At 41.7% G+C, this 21,022-nt stretch overlaps 1 protein-coding gene across 1 annotated transcript in view; it reads right to left on the reverse strand.

The window, feature by feature from the left end:
* The window catches only part of LOC115909096 (multidrug resistance-associated protein 1), a 46,400-nt gene extending 25,468 nt beyond the window's left edge, over nt 1–20,932 (reverse strand). Inside the window, exons 1-11 of the mRNA XM_030958174.1 lie at nt 20,800–20,932; nt 9,884–10,060; nt 9,026–9,151; nt 7,860–7,997; nt 6,668–6,793; nt 5,153–5,214; nt 4,199–4,330; nt 2,948–3,175; nt 2,119–2,296; nt 1,222–1,383; nt 461–553 (exon numbers count right to left, since the gene is read on the reverse strand). Coding sequence (XP_030814034.1) covers nt 461–553; nt 1,222–1,383; nt 2,119–2,296; nt 2,948–3,175; nt 4,199–4,330; nt 5,153–5,214; nt 6,668–6,793; nt 7,860–7,997; nt 9,026–9,151; nt 9,884–10,060; nt 20,800–20,847 — 1,470 coding nt within the window. The 5' untranslated portion in view covers nt 20,848–20,932. The remainder of the gene's footprint in view (nt 1–460; nt 554–1,221; nt 1,384–2,118; nt 2,297–2,947; nt 3,176–4,198; nt 4,331–5,152; nt 5,215–6,667; nt 6,794–7,859; nt 7,998–9,025; nt 9,152–9,883; nt 10,061–20,799) is intronic.
* Between the last annotated feature and the right edge of the window lie 90 nt (nt 20,933–21,022).

Raw genomic sequence — 21,022 nt, forward strand, 5'->3', positions numbered from 1 at the left:
TTTGTTTTATTTTCAGCATTATCAATGGCTTTTTTCTTCTTCATCTCTCAGGAAACAAAAAAAAAACGGAACAAGCCACACATCCTGGAAACATGAATATTTCATTCATGGCCACTAGCTTCATTAGGCAGACAGTACTTTACCTTTGCACTTTAGTTTTTAGGCAAGTTAAAAACTGAACTAATTCCTAATAATTCAATCAATGGACATCTCATGAAGCTGTCTGAAGTGCTACCTTGGTCTTCACTACTGCAGGTTTTTAGACCATTATATACAGATAAGCTCGAAGGCTGAAAAATACATGAGTTTGTTTATTCTGAATACACAACACCTCTGACCTTTCTTTCCCTTCTCTTTTTTTAAGGGCTAGTTAGAGGGATGGAAAAAAAAATAAGGAAAACCCTCCAGGAACAAGTCAAAGAATAGATGTTTCTTAAAATCACTCTATAGAGATGCTAACCTGATAGGTTTTTGTCTTCATTGCCATCACAGCATTTATTGGAACCAGAAGGATCATGACAGCCACACCTGCCAGCACTGAAGGACCTAAATTCTGAAAAGTACATCATTGTAAGCATTTATTCAAACTAATTTTTTTAAATCTTGGCTCAAATCACTGCATACATTACAGAAAATCATTCTGAACTAGGCTTTCAGCTTGGGAGAAGAAGAGAAGGATCAAGTAGAGGTTTAGGTTAATATCTCTATACTTTGACTCTTTAAACAAACATATATATATATATATATCCCTCATAGAGAAGTACATATAGATCAATCTCTCTTCAAATGTATCTCTATACACACACACACAAATATGTTTTAACACTTTGCACTTTTTGCTGATTTGTCTGCTCTTCTGAAGAAGAGTCAGCCCAGGGCTGTGTGAACCAGAAACAGCAACATCTCAAATGTTACCCTGAGCACAGAGCCAAGACCACTTTTACTTAAATCAAGGGACAAGTGAGATCCTCCAGGTGCTGCAGTCCCCCCAAAGATAACAGTTCCCCTCTGCATCCTCCCCATATGAACTCAGATGTGCAAATTCAGAACCTCCTGCCTTCCCTCCTGACAGCAGTGACAAAAGCAGCTCTGAATGGCTTCTTAATAAACAGCACTTTCTCCTCTGCTGCACACAAAGGTCTGAACAACAGGTGTATGTAGGCACAGCATCAGGGAAGCAGCACAGTGCCAAAGCCAGAACAAGAAACACACAGTGCTCACCCTCCACAGCAGGTACAGTGCCAGTATCACCTGCAGAGGGGCAGACCAAATCATGTTTATGTAGGTAGCCAAGTCCATGAATCTCTGAGCATCCACAGACATCAGATTCACAATCTCACCCACAGTAGAAGTCTTCCTAGCAGAATTTGTGATAACAAGCGCCTACATGAAGGTAAAAAAAACAAAAAACAATTAAAACAACATGAGGGCAGACTTAGTCATTTGTATTTTCTCCACAGAAGTCAAGTGCTTTACACAACTGCATCTTTTAAATCACAAGTGATTACTGTCCTCCTTCATATTCTGTTTACCCTGTACATCCTGCAAAGTGCAATTGTACAGTTTGAATCAATCAGCTGGGTTTAAGCTAATATAGAATTAAAGTCAATAAGCAAACTCTGGGGTATGGGTATGGTGGTTTTATTGCCTGGGGGCATTGTTTACTTGGCTTGTTACTTGTTTTTGTTTTAGTCTCAGAAGTGGAATCTTCACTTCTTGTGACACATTTTTCTCATACAGAGCTATCAGTCCACAGCTTTCTAAAATGTTCCACCTTATTCTAAGATGGCACTGCTGGTAAATCCCAAAGGAAGCTGTAAATGTAGATGTATCTTTAATTTCTGCACCAACTGAAGCACTGTACTCCCCAAGTCTAAATGAGGAAAGTTTTCTTACTTGGCAGTGAGAAGCAGCATATTAAGTAGCAAATTAGAAAACTGCCCTGGCTTAAAGGCTTTTATTTATAAATTAGACATGCTCTTATTTCTATTAAGAGTTAGGAATCAGCATACCAGAGTTTCCTACCTTATTACTCAGACTTCTGTGATGCATTCTCACAGTCACAGATATTGCATATTTGTAGTCACAGTATTGTTACATATTTAAAGAAACACCTACCTTTCTATAAATTACACCAACAATGGCTGTTTTGAGCCTCATTCCAGTTACAAAGCAAATATGAAAATACTGGTGAAGGATCAGTGTCTGAAGACAGGCACAGACAAACAGCAGTACTGTATAAAAGTAGCCCTGCCAGTTTGGGGCAGCTTTGTTGTTTACAAAGTTGAGCAGCAATCTGTGGAGAGAGAAATGAGTTCTCTTGATAGATGGAAAACAAAACCAAATGTCATGGTTGCAGCTTTAGGTTATTCCAAACATTGCACAGGTCATGCAAGCACCTGAAGTACCAAACTTAGATAAAACACTTCAGCAAACTTCTTAGAAACTGGAGATCGCTTGGTATGAGCATAGATCGCTCCCTCCTCAAGGTACCAGTCTGAAACATGAAGTATCACATAGCTCACATGGACAGCATTCTCTTGGGGCTACACTGAGAAGCCTCATAGCCCCTGCAACTGAAATACAACCTCCTGCAGCTCCTTTACTTCTCAGCTCAAAGCAATACAATCCTCCCAGCTCGTCAGCTCTCTGTGGCATCACACTCTGATGTGTAGGCACAGAATAATTACAGGTTAGAACTGAGCAAACTCTCCTGATTATGCTCCTGCTCTGCCTTCCCAGTGCTGGAAAGGAAAAGAAGTTAAACATTTATTGCATGATGTTGTCATTTGAAAACCAATGGACTGAAATCATGTTCGCTCCCTTTTATGACATCTCTTCCTCATTGTATCAGCTGAAGGTAAAGCAGTTTGGGGAGTGAAATACCAGCATGTTTTAAATCCTGTTCATATACTTTTAATAAAATAATAAAGTATATAGGTCTTACTTCAGAATTTCCGGGCCTGCAAACATCAAGAGATCATGCGCAGCCTTAAAAAGGAAGCTCATGAGAAAATATGGTCCAAAGGTTTTGTATAACACCTTGAATAAAGATGCTTCAGGGCTCTTCTGAGATGGTTTTATAATCAAAGCTTCAACCTCTTCTGTCACATCACCATTTGAGTCCCCTGATTTTTGCTGCTTTTTGGGCACATATAACATGTTTGGTGGCTGCCTGAAAAAAGATCAGGTAGAGAATGTAGCCTTTATTAAAGCATAAAGCCAACTGGAAAAATGTTCCCTGTACAAATGAGATATAAATGAGCTGCTCATTGTGATTCTTAACAGTTTAACTGAGTTTTACTGTCAAATGTATTTAATCATACAACATAACTAAATGAACTGGCTGCTCAGAAAAGGCTTTCTTTGCTTGGATAGGTAACATTCCTGGAAATCTCTCCCTTAAGTCTGCCCTGGGGAATGAGGAATAGAGCTAATAGAGTAACTCATAAGATTAAAGAGCAGACGACATTATTATCCTAGAACCCAGTATGCTGAACTTTCATCAAAACCAATGCTTCACTGTACCACCAGAGTTAACAGACTGAAGTCAGGTTAATGCCAAGACATCCCCAATGGACTGAGCACATTCTTTTCTTACATCTGGCTTATGCTAAACTGCATGCTCTGAACTTCTGAGGACAAGCTGGATGTAAAACACACTGTGTGAGCAAGCACACCATTTCCCTTCAATGAAAAGGTGCTCCTATTTGCTGCAGCCAAGGATGATGAAAGTAGGATGAGGACCACAGGCATGCAGGCTTTCTAATTTTAGTCATCTGGCTTAGATGCTCAGATTCCCTATATAGTCAAAAGAAGAGAATAAGCTGCTCACTTTGACACCCTGAACTACCCTCCCGAGGCTTTGCCAACTACAGAGGGAGCCCAAGCTCCTAAATTACACAGCAGAAGTTTGTGTCCAAACACTCCCTGCCCAGGGGAAAACCACACATCAAAAGTCACAGTAATAAGTTTTGGATCATGAAAGATGAAGGGAAAGTCAATGCAGCTCTTCATAAAGAAGAAATAAATGCCCCACTTGGTTCCAGCTCTCTGAGCACTCAAGGACAAACCGGGGCAGCCTTACAAAAGCAAGTTTGGTAACAAACAACAAACACCTCTAAGCAGAGGCTGAGTCACTTGAGCTCTTAAACCTCTGTGTCTTAGCAGAACTGAAAGCCAGGATAACTGAACTTACCTCTTGGTCTTTGACCACTCTTTTGCCCAATTTCTAGCCAAACCTGGCACTATTTCCTCTGATTTGTCCTCTTTATTTAATGACCACAAATCCTTGGCTTCCAAAGGGTTCCGATAACCCTGAATCATCAGCCTGCATTAGAAGGAATCAGCAATATAAATTTAAGAGCACCAGAAATATTTGTGTATATATAGAGACAGATCTATAGATAGAGCTGCATCCAGCCCCAGAACAGAGCCAGCTCTCCACAAAGATGCAAGCAAGCACTAGTGCCTGCAGGTCTAGATGCTAAAACATACATCCTCCTTTCTTTACTGGGAGAACTAGACACCAAAACAGCTAAGGAGCCAGGATATGCCACTGAATTCAAATTCCAGGGAAAATAAAAGAAAGGATGAAGTGATCTCATTTGAAAATCAGCCAGGCAATTAATATTCCCATGCCTATCAAGTTTCAAAATCTTTATTAGCCTTTAATTTCACAAAGCAACCATCCTTTCATCTAGTTTTCTGTTGGAACTCTGGCCAAGTACCAGCCACAACTACACACCAATATTATTTTACATGCTTCTGTGATTTAACTCACAAATCATACAGCATAAGTAAAATTATGTTAATGGAAAAAGAAAGAGCCTATTGGACAAAAAAATGTAATAGTTTCCAATGCCTTAGTTTCTAAATACAGCAGACAATTTCTCCTTTCTTATATTTCCTGAGGATTTTTTTTATTATATTCCTTCAAACATATTAAATACGGACTGGCAAGATTTAAAATTACAAAGACCCTACAAAGGAAGTTAAAAAATATTAATCAAGCTTTTTAAAAAATTAAGCTATCTACAAAACAACCAACCATAATTATTGTTACATAATTATTGCTAATTTAGCTCTGAAAGCAGGATCCCAAAGTGCCATCTGACTTGAACTGGTGATTTATGCAACAGCTTGATCTTACCCAGTGATCCACCAGAATGTGATTCTGGAGAGGAAAGAAGCACTGAACTCTGGACATGGATTCTAAAGGAGAGAAAAAGAAATGAATCCACATACAAAATGACTGCAGGGCCAAAAGAAACAAACAAAGCAGAAAAGATGTTTTTGAAATTCCTTTTGTTGACAGTATTTTTTTCACATTACTAAAACTTGCCATTCATGCTGCTGAGAGCAAACACAAGCCCAACCTCAGGGCTGTCAGCAGGCTCCACCAGGGACACAGGAACAGCAGTGCTCCACATCAACAACACAACAAACAGCTGGAGGAATTTCTGGTTTGGAAATATTTGGTAAAAGGGCATAAAGAAGAATTTAAAGCTAACTAACATGACTTCTTTGCTCTTTTTCCCAACAAAATGAAAGGTTAAAATTTGAAGTCTGCCCTGTTTCCTGAAGACATTCTAAATTCCTAGAAATACTCAGGACAGAAAAACAAATCACTGTGGTCTCAAAGCACCTTGTAATTATTCCAACCATAATCAAAGAAAAGGTTTCCTCACACCCACAGTATCCTGTCACATATATTTAACCCCTGAATGAGACGAAAAGGACCAAAAGATGAAGAGGATCCAAAGGCTCAGCAATCTGTTCCCCCTCCCAGGCACACACACACACAGACTGCCACGGCCAGGCAGAGCACCCTGGCACCAGGACACTGCTGGGGAAGGTAACTGTGGCACTCAGGAAGCGCTCATGGGCCCTTTCCACAGTTACAAAGGCAGTATTTATTCCCCCCTCATACATTTCACACCTTCCTTCATCAGTCAGTGCCACTGAACTGCCACCACACCAGAATCAGACCTTGTAAAAAACTGAAATTCCTGAACTTGGCACATCCAAACTCCAGGCAGTGCCCAGTGTCACCCCCTGTGACCCAGAACATCTAACCCAGAGGGGGTGCAAGGATGATCCAGCATCTCTTGGGTCACTTCAGATCCATGCCATAAAGCTCATGCATACAATTAAGAACACAAGCCAAACAGATCATATCCAGGTAAAATTAAATATCTACATCCAAACCCCCCTCTAACATCAGCTGCTCTTGTGTCTGAGCTGGCTAAATCTTCACTTGACACAAGAGTGATAAAAACAGAAATCAAACACATCTGCCCAAGTTGAAAATCTTTCCAGGTCTAAATTCTTCCCCATGTTCAAATGAAAGTGAATCCACATGCTGAACATATCAGATAACCAGGAGCACAGCATTTCAAATCACTATTTCCCACTGACTGCCAGCAGCACTACTGAATATAAATACATACAACTTATCCTTCAGAAATGCTATTCAGCAACGAGGTCAACTGTATTTTTGTGCTTTTTCTTACATACAGCCCCTCCCTTCCCCTAGTTTTGCATGTTATGGGCTTCTTTTGCATCACCAAATAAAAATTTTAATTATTTGGAGACTATGGCCCTGTAGCTCATTACACAGAATATTGCACATATGATACTTGGCACTCTGCACAGACTCACTCACAGGATCATTTACTGTTTCAGAAAACAAAGGTGGTTGCTCTGGAAAACAACACAGGATGAGCTCTACTAATACCAGGACAAAGTAGATACAGAAGGTGGCATAACGAAATGCATCCTCATCAGCACCCTGCAAAGGAAGGACATATTCCAGTTAGAAGGCTTGAGGAATTTATTTTAAATAACATGTTATGAATAAACAGAAAACAGCTCTTTACTGTAAGTTCTGCAAACTAAGTGCTACACTACTCACCCCCATGCAAATGAAAGTCAATATCTATTTTGGTAAAGAGAAGGTAATGAGAGGGGAGAGGATGTGAAAGACACATTTATTTTTATTCAGTCATTACCATTAAAATACAAGCATGAACTTCTTACATAAAAAGTTCTCTTTAACATATGGTTTGTGCCAACACAGCCCCAGTTTGAAGTCAGTGTATTCCTTACAGGGGCAAGACATTTATGCACTGGGTAGCAAGGAGTATTAAAAGCATTACAGAGAGCAGAATTTACATTACACTTTGTTCCACTGTGTGCAAAATTCAGAGGCTCTTTCAGTTTTTAAGACTGGGACTGATGCATACACATAAGCCACAAAAATCAAAGCACAGGTATAGATGGACACACACCCCCACCAAAATCCCATTCCCAACAGCTGAAGACAAAAGCTGGGTGAAAGTTCTCAAACTTGCCAATGCAGCCTAAAGGTTTCAAGAAATAAAAATGCCATTTTCAGGCAGATCCACAATTAGTCTGATATTTGAGGTGGTCTTACTACAGGGACAAACTGTCATAAAAATATTTTGTCCAAGCAGGTGAGACCACACCAGCAGTGAACAAAGTGTTTCAGGAAATCCACTGCACAGTCAACAGGAAGGTGACAAACACCCAGCCAGAGCAGCTTGATAGCAAAGATTACAGAGAATTTGAGTGCACCTGAGCAGACACATCTGCTTTCCCCAACAGCCAGCCCAATTCTCTTGGCAACTGCTGCTGCAGTTAAAATCACTCTGAATTTCATGAGCATTTCAAAACAGAAGACATTAATTCCTGCTTCCCTTGCTGTTACAACCCAAGGAAGGCAGGTACACTAAATGAATCATTAACTGATTTGACTGGTGTAATTGCCAAGCAACTATTCTATCACTGCAGCACTGGGGATCATTTTCAACTGAATGAGGTTAAGAGACACTTACCAAATTTAAGGCATGTTTTATTTTGGATATAAAAATCATTGTGGCACATAACAATGAGATGAACCAGAAAATTGTCATTACACCAGAAGACTGGACTCCTTTTATTCTTTCATATTGTATTAAAAATGTGGCCAGCAACTGCAGATAAATAGAATGAAAATATATTCACAAATTAAGTTTTACAATGTTATGCACATGTAAAAGGTACTGTGCTAAAGTCTGCTTATTTAACATTTCTAACCCAGTATCTCCCAGACCTTCTAAACTCCTGAAATTTTAAGTGTAATTCAAAAATACATTTAAATAGGGAACTCCCAGATATTAGTCTATTTCTGTATTTTGTGTGTTTTCAGAGTCCTTTAGGAAGCTCTACATCTCACTTATCTACTGCAACATGCATTTTCAATCAGCCTGACAAAAGCTTGACAGTTGCATTATTAAATGAACACAAACTACTTAACAGCTCTTGCATTTGTCAGTATGTTTGAGGGCTGTTTGGGGTTTTTTTGTTGTTGTTGTTGTTGTTGGGGTTGTGGTGTCCCCTTGAGCATCATGTTTAATCATTCCAACTCTGTAATCACTGACAGCAAATGAAGAGCAAGGCATCTGCCTTGAAAGGCAGAGATATTGGTGTGAAAGCAGAAAACTCCAGCACGTCCAGGTCAAAGAGGGCAGCTGGGGACACCTGTGACACTTGTGGCTTTCAAGGCTTTCCACTGTGCCCTCAAGAGTAACAAAGACAACACACACTCAAGAATATTATATGACAGTTTGTAATGAGATACTTCCACAATCTCCCCCCAGGTTCAGCGGTTTGTATTATTGAGGTTGAATCAGCTCTCTTGAGCTGATTCCTCTACCCTATGCCTGAGCTAAACTATTAAATGGATGCCAGCTCAGGCCTACCAAAATAAGACAACTGAAACTGCCTTGTGTGCTGATGTGCAACACACTGAGCACAGATAGAGTGTTCAGTGAGAGTCTGATTTTTCTCTTTTTTTATTAAAATAAAGCAGGTATTTCAGAGTCAATGTTTCACAGGTCAACTACAGTTTAAGTCTGTATATAAAGGTTGCAGCTTAAAGGGTTACAGCTCTGTGAATAACACAGAGATGGTGTTATTGCTTACAGCTTTGCATGGACAGTGGCTGTGCAGGAGAACTTACCATTGTTATACCCAATACTGTAGGGCTAACGAGAAAAAATGGAGCTCGAAAAATATTTTGACTTCTTTCCCAGAAAGAGTAGAAAAGGTCTGCCCAGCAGACTATCCACAGTATTAAGCCCAAAGCCTGCAATAAAAAAAGTGTCTTTAATACATCAATTCACAAAGATAATGCAGCACAATATATACATGAACATTAAATGTTATGTGTTAGCAAGAGTCATAATCAGATCATATCATTTGGGCAATTCTACCACATGCACAAAAGAAAAGCAATTTGGCTTTAATTATTGAATTCCTACTAGAAGAAAAAAGTTTACTGGTTTTTAATTCCATGTAATTCAGTCTATTATGAAGCAGAAAGCTGGTCTCCTGAATAACAGACTGCAGAGAAAAAAACCTCTCCAATATACCATGTTATTAAAGCCCTTCTTAAAACTTTGCACTTATTCTACAGGGAAGAAAAAACCAAAAATATTAAGTACCTATTTCACAATAGAAGTGGAATAGAACACCTGCAGCAGCTCTAGAAATGTATGGTGTGTAACTTAAGAAGCTGACAGGATAATAAATTCTTCCTATGATAGAAATAAGGGCCTTGAGATTGAGTTGCCTTAAAATAGTCTTCTCCAACTGCTCTTTAAAACGATTTGCATGTTTGTTGCTATGCCAGGGTAAATTTCAGAAAGTCTGATAAAAGGGCAAAGGAAACAGGAAAGGCTGGGAAATCAAACACAAGCAGAACAAATAAGTTACCCCTGAAGTGTGCACACAGGTCAAGACTGATGCTAGAACAGAGCTGAAAAGAGGTTGCACTTTGCAGAGCAGGCTGCTGAGCTGAGGTTTCAGAGGCACTCACCGTTTTGGCTTTGTTCAGGTTGGACACCTGGATGTAGCCCCTGTCATGCCAGCGAAGGTACAGGGAGTACACTGGGAAGCAGAGCCACAGGTAAATGCAAGGGATCCACACCAGGACTGTGTTCTGAAAGCACAGGGTGAAGTCTGGATCTTCTGTGTGCCATGTCAGATTCCAATCCTGGGGCAAGAAAACAGGCTAAGTTACAGAAAAAGCCAACACTGAACTTCAGTATTTGACAATCAGAAACAGGAACTCAGAATAAAAAACCCACAACAACAAGGCACAGACTCAAGTAAAAGGCTCACCCTTGCAGTTCATTTCCTACTCAACAAGAAGAGGATGAAAATTGACATAATACAATGTTTTCTTACTTCTCTCAACATAATTTTCAAGCCCAAGGTAAACCACCATACAATCAAAGCAAAACTGATGCTCACAGTAATAAAACCATGACATTTTAATTACTGGCACAAGGACTATTCACAATGACAGATTATTTAGTAGTAACATGAGCTTTCATACCATATTTATGATTGTTCTGAGTAAGGAAAATCTCTTGCAGCAAATTTTACCTTTAAGTCATTGACCTTGCTGAAAACTTACCACATGCAACACTTTCTCTTAAGTGCTGTAGATTTTTGACTCTCCAACAGAATAATGCAATGCACAACATTGCAGTTGTAGATGGACTGCAATGTTCAATAGCCAAAGCATTGCTCCCAGGCTTCTGTTTAAAAGTCACTGAGCAGCAGCACCATGCCCAAAGGCTTGTTGACTGTAGTGTTAACTTTTCAGTGGCAAAGCACTTTTTCAGGCAGTCGCACAGCTTACACTACAGTAAACACCAGTACCACTACTGGGACATAATGTCAGTAATCCTACTTGTTTATAAAAGTCTGAGCTGGTCACTGAAACAGGTGCCATTATCCACATTTTATAGATGAGGAAACAGACCCAAAAGGAGCTGTAGTGCCTGTTCCCTCTATTCCAACATCAAAGCTGAAAGCAGATCCCACTGCCCAGAATCACCACACTTTGATCCTTGTTTGTCCCCACGTTCCACTGAATAAACAGCTTCAAACACAGTTACAAAGAGAACACAGATCTAAAGAGGGATGGAAGATACATCTTCCCTCCCCATTTCCCTCAATTTCTATCAGAATCTACGACCTGATACAACAGAGAGCACACACAGGACACTCAGTGTTATTTTTCTCCTTTAATTCCACAGCATTCTAAAAATTCCTCTCACTTTATATCATTTTTAATTTTTCATTTTTAGAAAATCTCTGAGCCAATTCCAGGGCATTAACACTGGTAGAACACAAGAATGCCCAGTTATGTTTGACTGTGCCTGTGGAGGGCTCACAAGCTGATCCTGACAAGGCTGTGGCTGTGAGATGCTGCGGCCAGCCACACACTTACTGAGTTTCCCAATTGCTTAACTCATCGGAAATTTCAGCTGAGTCATCCTTACATTTAGCCACCACACAAATGCTTTTGGCTTTCTAAGTCTCAGCTGCACTACTCCAGCACAACAGCCAAGAAAAAGTCTCATGACCCTGCAGAACAGTTTACAATTCACAAATTAAGATAGTTATAAGATTATACAAGTAAATAAAGCAGATGCAATCAGCTTTACGAGAAACAAACAAAAGCACTGACATCTTTTCATTGAATAAAACTTTAGGAGATCTACACAGCCTTTAGAGAGTTGTTAACTTCTTTTTCCCTGTTTGTAAATGCTTTCTATAAAATGAATGTGGCAAATACCAGCAAGGGCAGGGCAGGTAACACATGTCGCTGCCATGTCGCAAAATAAGAGCAAGAAGTACTGTATGCATGACTGCTATGCACACTGCCTGGGGGATATTCCAAAAACATGCAACCTTCCATTGGACTTTCATTTTACAAGTTATCTGGAGGTGTTTGTTTCTGCATAAAAGGCAAGAGTGTACAATGCAATGGTACTTTAGGGTTCAGAACAATAAGATGGGACAAGTGGGCAATTTTGGGCAAGACTACTGCTAGAATTTAACAGCAACACCAGTTCTCTCTTTCATATGTTTCCAGGATTTCATCCAGAGGCTGTTGCTATCAAGTAGGAACATGCTCAGCTTTAAAAACACTTCTCTGTACAAAAGAAATGGCAACACACAGGTGAGATGGAGAAGCCACTTCCATTTTACATTAATTTCAGGTGGCAAAATGCAAGGAACACGTGAAGAGAGACACAGCAGCATTTTCCTGCTGATTCCCTCAGGCTGTGGAGCACAGAGAGGAGCAGAGGTGCAGCGCCCACCCTTGCTCTCAGCACCCCATGTGCTCACAGGGCCACATGTGCTGGGTCACAGCTCCCCACAGTGACAGCAGCCACGGGAGGGTCCCAGTTAACCCCAACCCAAAGGCACTGGGACCACTGCAGGGACACACTGAGCAGGGACACACTGAGCAGGCAGATGTCTGCAGGACACAGCAGCAGCAGCTCTCAGCCTGAACCCAGCTGGGATCACCATCAAGAGGAACCCAATCCATTACAAAAGGATGGGTTCTGCATGGAGGACAGCACAACTTCAGATCACACTGCAGCTGGAAAACGTGTCACTCTCATCGTGAAACCAGCATGCATTCACATTTAAATGATAGGTTCAGTTACACAAGTCTAGACTAGTGTGCCAGTGGAAAGTACATGCTTCTCCTTTGCTTCATATAAACCCAGATTCAGTTTTGGTTTTTCCATCACAAACAAAATGCAGAAACACTCACTGAAGCAGACCTTTGTATTTAACAGACATTAATTAGCAAATTAATGACATTTTTTCTGACTCAAGTTTTAGAAACACTGTTTTAGCAAGTTGTACTAAAACATGAAATTACTCCATTTTTCTCAGCTCAAAGATTAACCATTTTCATTCCCACTCATCAGTTAACTCTTCTGCTTTGCAAAGTCACATCAAATGACAGATACAACCACTGAAAGCCTACACAAACTAGCAGCCTCCTGCCATAAAAAAGAGGAGGAAAAAACAGGGTAAAGTCTATAGCTATTACACTGTATAATCTGGAAGCACTCTTCATTTTAAGCAGTGACTGCAGGAACCCACTGGAGAAGAATCATTCTGATCCTTGTTCCTTTCTTGGTAGATGTTGGGAGAAATACACTGTTGGCTTAGTGTAAGTATAGTCCAGAAGAACCATAACTCAGATGTTAAATAGTTTCAGGTTGGTTTTTCTTTTCTTTTGAAAAATTCCTGAACAATTTTAAAGCTTCCCAGAATAGCAGATGGGTATTTTTAATTTTACCTGACCTATTTCTCAGTTTTCTTTTCTATCATCAGCACTATGGTTCAAAAATACCAGTCCACAGTTCTAGTGCCCTGTAGCATGTTTTCTCTCATGGCACAAAAAAGCTTCCTATCACATCTGAAATAGAACCCTCTGTCTACAAGAAGGGCACAAAAATGCTTGGCATTCCCCAGAATCAAGCTGATCCATTCACAGGTAAACCATTTGCTTAACAGTGCATAAAACCTAGGAAAATTAAGAGCTATACTAACTCCTGTCTAAAATTTCAGGAACAGGCAAGATAAAAGCATTGGCAGTAGAACTGCAAGACAAAGTTGCAACACAAAAGGCCAGTTATTCTGCCTTGGCTGGGGGAAGACAGGCCAAGGACAGTTGCATGCCTCCTGTATGGCTAATCTGAGGAATAACAGCATTTGAGGCTGGCTGCCTCTCCTGGCAGCAGGAAAGGCTGGCAAGTGAGCAGCCAGGGGTTGCTTGTTCTCACACCAATAATCCCACTTGACTCACAGCACATTTTAGAATTCTCAGTGGCAGAAATGGAGAGACCCAAACTGCTTGGTTTCATGCCTGCTGTGTGCAAGTGTGCTAGAGATGCAGACTGCCAGCCACAGTGTTAAATCCACCTGCATGGACCAAATTGTGACTGAAAAGCAACTTAAAACATTAGCCCACAGCTATGTAAAAAATGAAATTACAAAACCACACTGGAGTCTTTACATCATGGTAAACACTTACTCCCTCAAATGGAGCTTGACACTGAAACTGTGTACCCACTACTTCAATATCACCCACAGAAGAACCACTTCCCCTGTAATACCAAGATAAAGTTTCTCAATCTTATCTCCCCAACAATAAAAAAGACTTTCTGTTTAATGCAATGTTTACATTTAGCTGACTGAAAGTAATTAGCTCTCTCACGTACTAACACTGTAATTGCAGCTGACTTCATTATAACAGTATCATCACTTTCCCTCTGAAATAGGAAGTCTTACAATCTGCCAGCTCTAGATACAGGATTGAAAAACGTCCCAGTGTAGCACCTATAAAACCATGAGCTGACTAAACCACTCTCTCTCTCAGTGTAGGCTAAAAGCCAATGGCCTCATGGCATCTATCTAAGACAGCAAATTTCCTGCCTCTCCCCAGACAAGAGATTTGGCAGATCTGGCTCAGCCTTCATCTTCAGAGGAGCTGCATCAGTGCACAAGGGGGAGGGGGAAAGGGAAGTGCAGAACAGGACCTCCCTCTTTAAGGCTGCTTTAAAGGAGCTCTGACCTTGCTTTAAAAAAGTCCCTGATACCTGATATGCCATCTTTGTTCTGCCATTCACATTTTGGAGTCAGATCTGAAACCTGTGCTGACGTTCTCCATTTGTCTAAGAGTGTGTGCCTAAACAAGCACAATGATCATGGCACAATCCTCACCAGCATCAGATCTGCTCTGCTGTGCTCAGCCCACATCACAGGGAGTGACAAATTGGTAAGAGAAGCAACAGATATTTGTACAGGAAAAGTACTCCAGAATCCCTACAAAAGTTTTCTAGCCCAGCTTCCCAAAATACCATGTGCAGATCGAGACCTCAGAAAAGGGAAGACACCATGCCTCTCCTTCACCTCAAATTCTGAAACCTAAGCTTTATTCTTGAAGTATCTTAATGTTGTCAAAGACAAGATTGTTAGAGCAAGAGGTGAAAAAGTTACAAAATATAATAATCACATAATAAACAAGGGTCCTAAATTTTTTATCATGTATATAAAGAATATTTGGGGGGGGGAACACCAGTGTTTCCAGCGATGAGAAAATGCCCTTCATTTCTCATAATGTTTTCTATTAGAAATGGTTTTAGCAGGTTATAAATAGTTTTAATGGTTTAAGTTCTCAACAGTAATTACTTACATAATGCAGATTTGACTTGTTAACACAGACAAGGAAAAGCCTCTACCTTCCAATATCTGGTCCTGAAGTTAAATCAGGTGTCTATACCTCCTTGTCCCAAACCCACACATGAGTATTTCCTAATATTTACAAAAAGCTGAGATCCTTTATTATAGAAAGCACTGCATCAGCTGGAACTGTGTGTTAAATTCCAAGAAAAAAAAGCATATTTGCTTTTTTATTCCCTTTAGCCTAAAATAAGAAGCAGGTGCCAACAAATTGCCAAAGAAAGGAGCACCTGCAGCTGCGGCATTTACAGGAGCTGAGCTTTGTAACCTAAGAAGCTAAAAGCCACCAAACTATGGCTATTTTTTGTGTCAAAGAAACATATAACAGATTCTATTAGAACTTGCAAAATTAAAACTTAGCCTCCATCTACAGGCATTGCATTTCCATACGCTGTCATATCTGCAAGTACCACGACAAAACATTTGGCCACTTGACAACAAAATATTTACCACTTCTAGTTTCAGAACCTAAGGATGGTTTTTACCTTCCCGCAAAGTTTTCCACTGAAATCACTGTGACCTAAAAGGATACAAGAAAAAGATTCCTGCTCTCATCTCCTTCTTGCCCCAAACACAGCTGCTTCTGCTCAATAATGCAACAGCCTGTACCCTGAGTTCAGATCACTGAGAAGTTTGAACACACCTGGGAAATAATCTTACCAAGGGACTAAGGTAACAGCTTAAGTTGGGATGAACTGTATCTGAAGGTAGCATAGATGCAAAGAGTGAGAAAACAGTAATGCAAGGAATTCTGACTCTATTAAAAGTAAAGGTCAGTACCCGGCAGGAGGCTTTTTAGAGATGTGACCCAGAGTGACTTCAGCCAACCTCAGCTGACCTTCACTCGCTCCCAGTATAGCACAGTGTTTCAATGTAAACTGCATTGTGATTGCATGAAATGGCACAAGTTACTCAGGCACTTTGCCACCTTTTTTCCCTCATTTAACTCTTCTGAGCAATTCCGAATTGCCAGCTGTAGAATGGCAGGTGATCTGTTCAGAAAATCCCCATCAACAACAGATTATCAGCCTTAATTTCCCAGGTTTCCCCTCTGGATCAAGGGATATCAGTTTCATTTCTAATGGAAGTTTAATTTTTCTATGCACATTTAAATTTTCTATGCACCCTTACTCATAAATGGAAGAAAGCTGACAAATAAGCCTCTGGCTTTCATTGCTAAAAACACAACAGCCAAGGCATGAGAATCATGCAATCTGCTGTTAATCACAATAAAGCACCATTTTGTGTAAAGGCTTCCTTGTTTATCACTGCTTCTCCTCTGTGCCAAATGCTGTGCACATATGACCTTCCTGTGCCAGTGACTATAAGCAGTTCCGTGACCTGCGCACTCTTTAGCAGAGACTAAACTCATGGCTTTTATCAGGCTCACCCAGGACCCTCCCACAGCACCTCCAAGTCCCTCCCCAGCTTGCCACAAACACTGAAAAGTACTAAAGACATATCTTCCAGTGCAAAGAGCTGCAGGGTTGCAAGAGACATGCCAATTTACTGCCTATCTGATGTGTGACAGCCGCGGATCTTCAGAACTTCATGAAATTGCTCCTTACATAAGAAGACTGGTTTTCCTTCAGAAGTCTATTTTGGTAGAACTACCAGTGTCTTCATAAATAACATAAGCACAGCAGCTGTTTGTGTCACACAGTATCACTTCACAAATGTCAGTTAATAATTGCAATGCATGAAAGGATATTAATACTTTTTTTTTCTTAATAAAATTCTATCGAGCTACATTATGGATCTCTCCTGCTACAACAATGTCAACCAAATACAAAACATAACCTCTTTGACAAATACTAAGAAAATACATTTATTCAGGCAGACAAACATGCCCAAAAGCCTCAGCCAGAACTCTGCACAATGGCAAAGGAAGCAAAACCCAATCCCTCCAAGCTGGTCCCTAGATTTTGTGTATGAGGCTCTGCCTCACATTCACTCACCCAGTCTGTTCTTCTGTAGTTTGTTTTCACACAAAAAGAGCTAAACCTGGCACAGTATGTGGATACCACTTCTTTACTAACAGTGAAGAAGCTTCACAAAAGCTTCTGAACAAACAGGGAAGAAATAGGCCAGGGTTTACAGCTTGAACCATTACAGGATTTTCAAAACATAACAGAGAATCTCAAAATGTGCTTTTCTCCTAGGAGAGAATGTAATTAATCACTTTCAATCATTTCTCAACAACAAAAAGCCCAACTAAAAAACGGTGGGAAAAAATTCTGCTAAATTTCCACTGAAATAAAGAACTTCTATTGAAATTAACTTTAAAAAACAAAGTGTCTGCCTGTGAACAACACGATAGGAACTTATATTTATATAAACCATTTATGTCACATTCTCTTAAGTATTAGCAAGAAACTCAGAAGTTTCAGATGCATATTTCACACTTCTTTTTCATAAAACCCTATTGTAAACTTTGAAATCCCAAAGTGTCACAAAAACTGTTAACCTCTTCCTTTAGCAATTTCAAACATGAAAAGACTTCTTTAAACATGATACCGCAGAGTTTACAAGCTCTGAAGAAAACTGAAACCAAGATTTTATTCAAAGAAAAAACAGCAGATTATTTCAAAACGCACATGCACTGAAACTATGCATGTGCTGCTATCTCCAGACAGGCAGGTCAGGAGGCCAGAGTGTACAGTGAGTTCTACATCTGCTGGGACATTTATCCTGCTTACCTGGAACCAATGTTCCTCACCCTGCTTCACCTCTGCCTTTCTGTGTGCTGCTATTGAAACAAGGTAGGCAGTGCTCAGACAGCAGTGATATTCCAGCCAAAGCTATCTCAGTGTCAGGTCACAAAGTTTTACAGCTTGAACAGGCCCTTAAATTCACTGAACTGGAATGCAAGTAGCACACTACGGTTTTTCAAGCTTTTATTGTCATCAACAACTATCAGTAAATAGTAACTTCATCTTGCACAGCTGTACCTTTCTTTATATTATGGATGGAATATTCATTCCAAGACACTCAGTGATTCTAGAGCAAGCAAGGATTAACTGTACTTGTCCAAAAAGGGAGTCTAAAGGATGCAAGATACAGTAAAGTTCTGTAAGAGAACTATATACAGTAAAATCTGCTTGTACAGTTAACACACTGAGTTGTGTGGGAATCCTTAAATTCAGAAGGCTTTGGGAAAGTTGTAAAAGGTAGATCTTAGAAACAGAAAAATTGCAATTAGAGTTAAGCAGTAGCTTCAAGATTTGTTAGTACCCACCCTCCCCAACAGGACTCTCAGGACAACTTGTTGCTGTGTTGCAGTAAGTAGGGCCACAGAGGTTAGACAGTGAGAAGGAAAGAAAAAAAAATCATGAAGATGGCAGTCTTCCTTGGGTTCCTGACCTTTCAGAGTAAGTATTAAATAAAACCAATCTGTTTAATTCTCAGACAAGAACGTTCAACAATAACATTCCTTGGGTGTGCAAACAAGAAAAATCCTGGCCAGCAAAGCCTAAGAAGATTAGCATACAGTTTTAAGGGTCCATTAGGTCCTTTCAGCCACAGTCTCCCCCACAATTTAAAACTGACCTGCCCACAACTCAGGATCACCTTTGACAGAAAACACATCATCTCCTTGAAGCCAAGTTTGCCAGAAATCCCTCTGCTCCACTAGCAAGGCTTCAGGACCAAAACAGCTGATGCAGCCACCACAAGAATGCAGTAACATGTGCCACTGTGTATCCAGCTATCACCCAGCTCTGAGAAGCACAAGAGCGCAGTCCAGAAGCCAGGAAGAACAGCAGCCCAATCACAGGACATACCTAAAAGCCCAGTAAACTCTGCATATACATAGACAATTTCTGAAAATCCACTACAGCTTCAGCTTTGAAGAGCAGCAATAATGGAAATGTCAGAAAAAGCAGCAGTCAGAGTACCCAAAGGCACCCAAACTGGCATTTCTACTCTCCCCTACTGGGAATGATGCAACAAAGAGGAAACAGAGTGCTACTTATGAAGACAAGGTCAGCATGAAGAAAGTTTTTTCCAGGCACATCTAACTCTCATTCAAATGCACAATTATTCTTCTGCAGGATCAGAAGAGCCCAGAAATCAAACAACCACATCCACAGGATCTTCAGGGGGAAGAAATGAAAGGCCAACTCCATGTGATTTCGAGAAGGATGACAAATCCCAAAACACTGTGAATAAATGCAACTAGTGGAAAAAAATGTATGGAGTAGTTTTTACAAAAATACCAGAAATGGCTGTAATACACATGAGAACAGTTTTCCTAATAAAAGAATCTGCTGCGAAAAATCCTATATAAACTGGTTGCTTCCAACTTCCTATGTGTGGCACAACTTCTCTTACGCCTACCTGATGTTACAATTCCACAGCTCAAAGAATGAGCTGGCAGCTCTTTTTCACAATCCTACTACTCTCTAAAGTCAGTTTCTCCATAAACTCATTCTGAAACATGCATTCTCCTAAGCCCTTCAAATGAAAAGTCTCATTCTAAGGAAGAGAAAAAAAAATATGTATAATGACAACTCATAATTAAGCCAGTTCTGAAAAACCTGAGAAATAGTAGAAAAGAGATATTAGTATAAGCAATATAAAAGCAAGTTAGCAGAGTCATTTTTGATCAGCTGAAAAAAACTAATTGTCTTAGTCTTGATTATTTTAAAAATATCTACTCAGTAATATCCTAATTGTTCTTGAGATAAATAGTACAATGGTATTTATTGAGACATCTGATTCTGTTTTATTTTTTCACTAGTAAGGCAGCTCATTAGCTCAAAACTATTTGGCAAACATCTGATGAATACACAAGTAGTTCTCTTCTTATGTTGACTTCAGTAGCTCTCATTCCAGATTTATTTTGCTAACTTCCAGCTCTTCCCTTCCTCCACGCAACCTCCTTCTACACACAACCAGTTTGCTCCTGAGATGAATTTTCCCTCCGGTGCTGCTCCCCAGATGCTTCGCTGCTCCAGGACCCGCGTGTCCCCGCACAGGAACCCGAGACTCAGCTGAGCGGGAGCCAGCGCAACGTCCCCGCACCGCTCACCTGTGCCCAGGTCACGCACAGCACAGCACCTGCGCTCACCACTCAAGAGCGAAAATACTGCTGTACAAAGGTGCGATAAAGCTGCAGAAAGCGCGGCTCCGGGGCCTCCTCCAGTCGCTCTCGTGTGCCGGCCGCCGCCAGACGCCGTTATTGTTGTTACCCGCACGGCCCCGAGGAACGCAGCGAGCGGCCAAACGCATGGGCAGAGCCGTGCCCCGGCACCCGGAGCTGGTTCCCAAGGCCGGGCAGGCACCCCCTGGCCAGTTCCCCTCCAGGCATCTTCCCGCCGGAAGCCCCGCACACGAGGCGCGCCCGCTCCGCGATCCGGCCGCGGGGACACCGCGCCCAGGCGGAGACCGCGAGCGGCCGGCACAGCACGGCCCGGCCCGGCCCAGCCCCGCCGGCCCGCGGCCGCTTCGCGCCGGTGCTCACGCCCCGCACGGCCGGGGCGCACCGCAGCGCCCGCGCTCTGCCGGGGAGCGCCCGCACCGCAGGCTCCCGCTCCCCCGCTGCCGGGCGCAACCCCTCGGGCTCCGTCACCACTGAAGCCCCACCCGGCTCCCCGCCATCCCTCCGTGCCGACACCGGCAGCCACCGCCGAGTCGAGCCGCACCCGGCCCCGTCGCGCCGCTCACCCAGAAGGGCTCGGAAGCGTCCGCGCTGCAGAAGCTCTCGATCCCCATGGAGCGCGGCGAGGCGACCGCGGGCTCCCGCGGCAGAGCTTTCCCGTCCTCAGCTCTCCGGCCCAGCAGCGGCGGGCGGGGCCGGGCGCTGGCAAGCGGCAGCTCGGGGCCCTGATTGGCTCCGCGTCACGGGGATGCCGAGACCGGGCCGCCGCCGCCGCCGCCCGCGCGGCCC

This window comes from Camarhynchus parvulus, chromosome 14 (genome assembly GCF_901933205.1).
Source record: "Camarhynchus parvulus chromosome 14, STF_HiC, whole genome shotgun sequence".
NCBI lineage: Eukaryota > Metazoa > Chordata > Aves > Passeriformes > Thraupidae > Camarhynchus > Camarhynchus parvulus.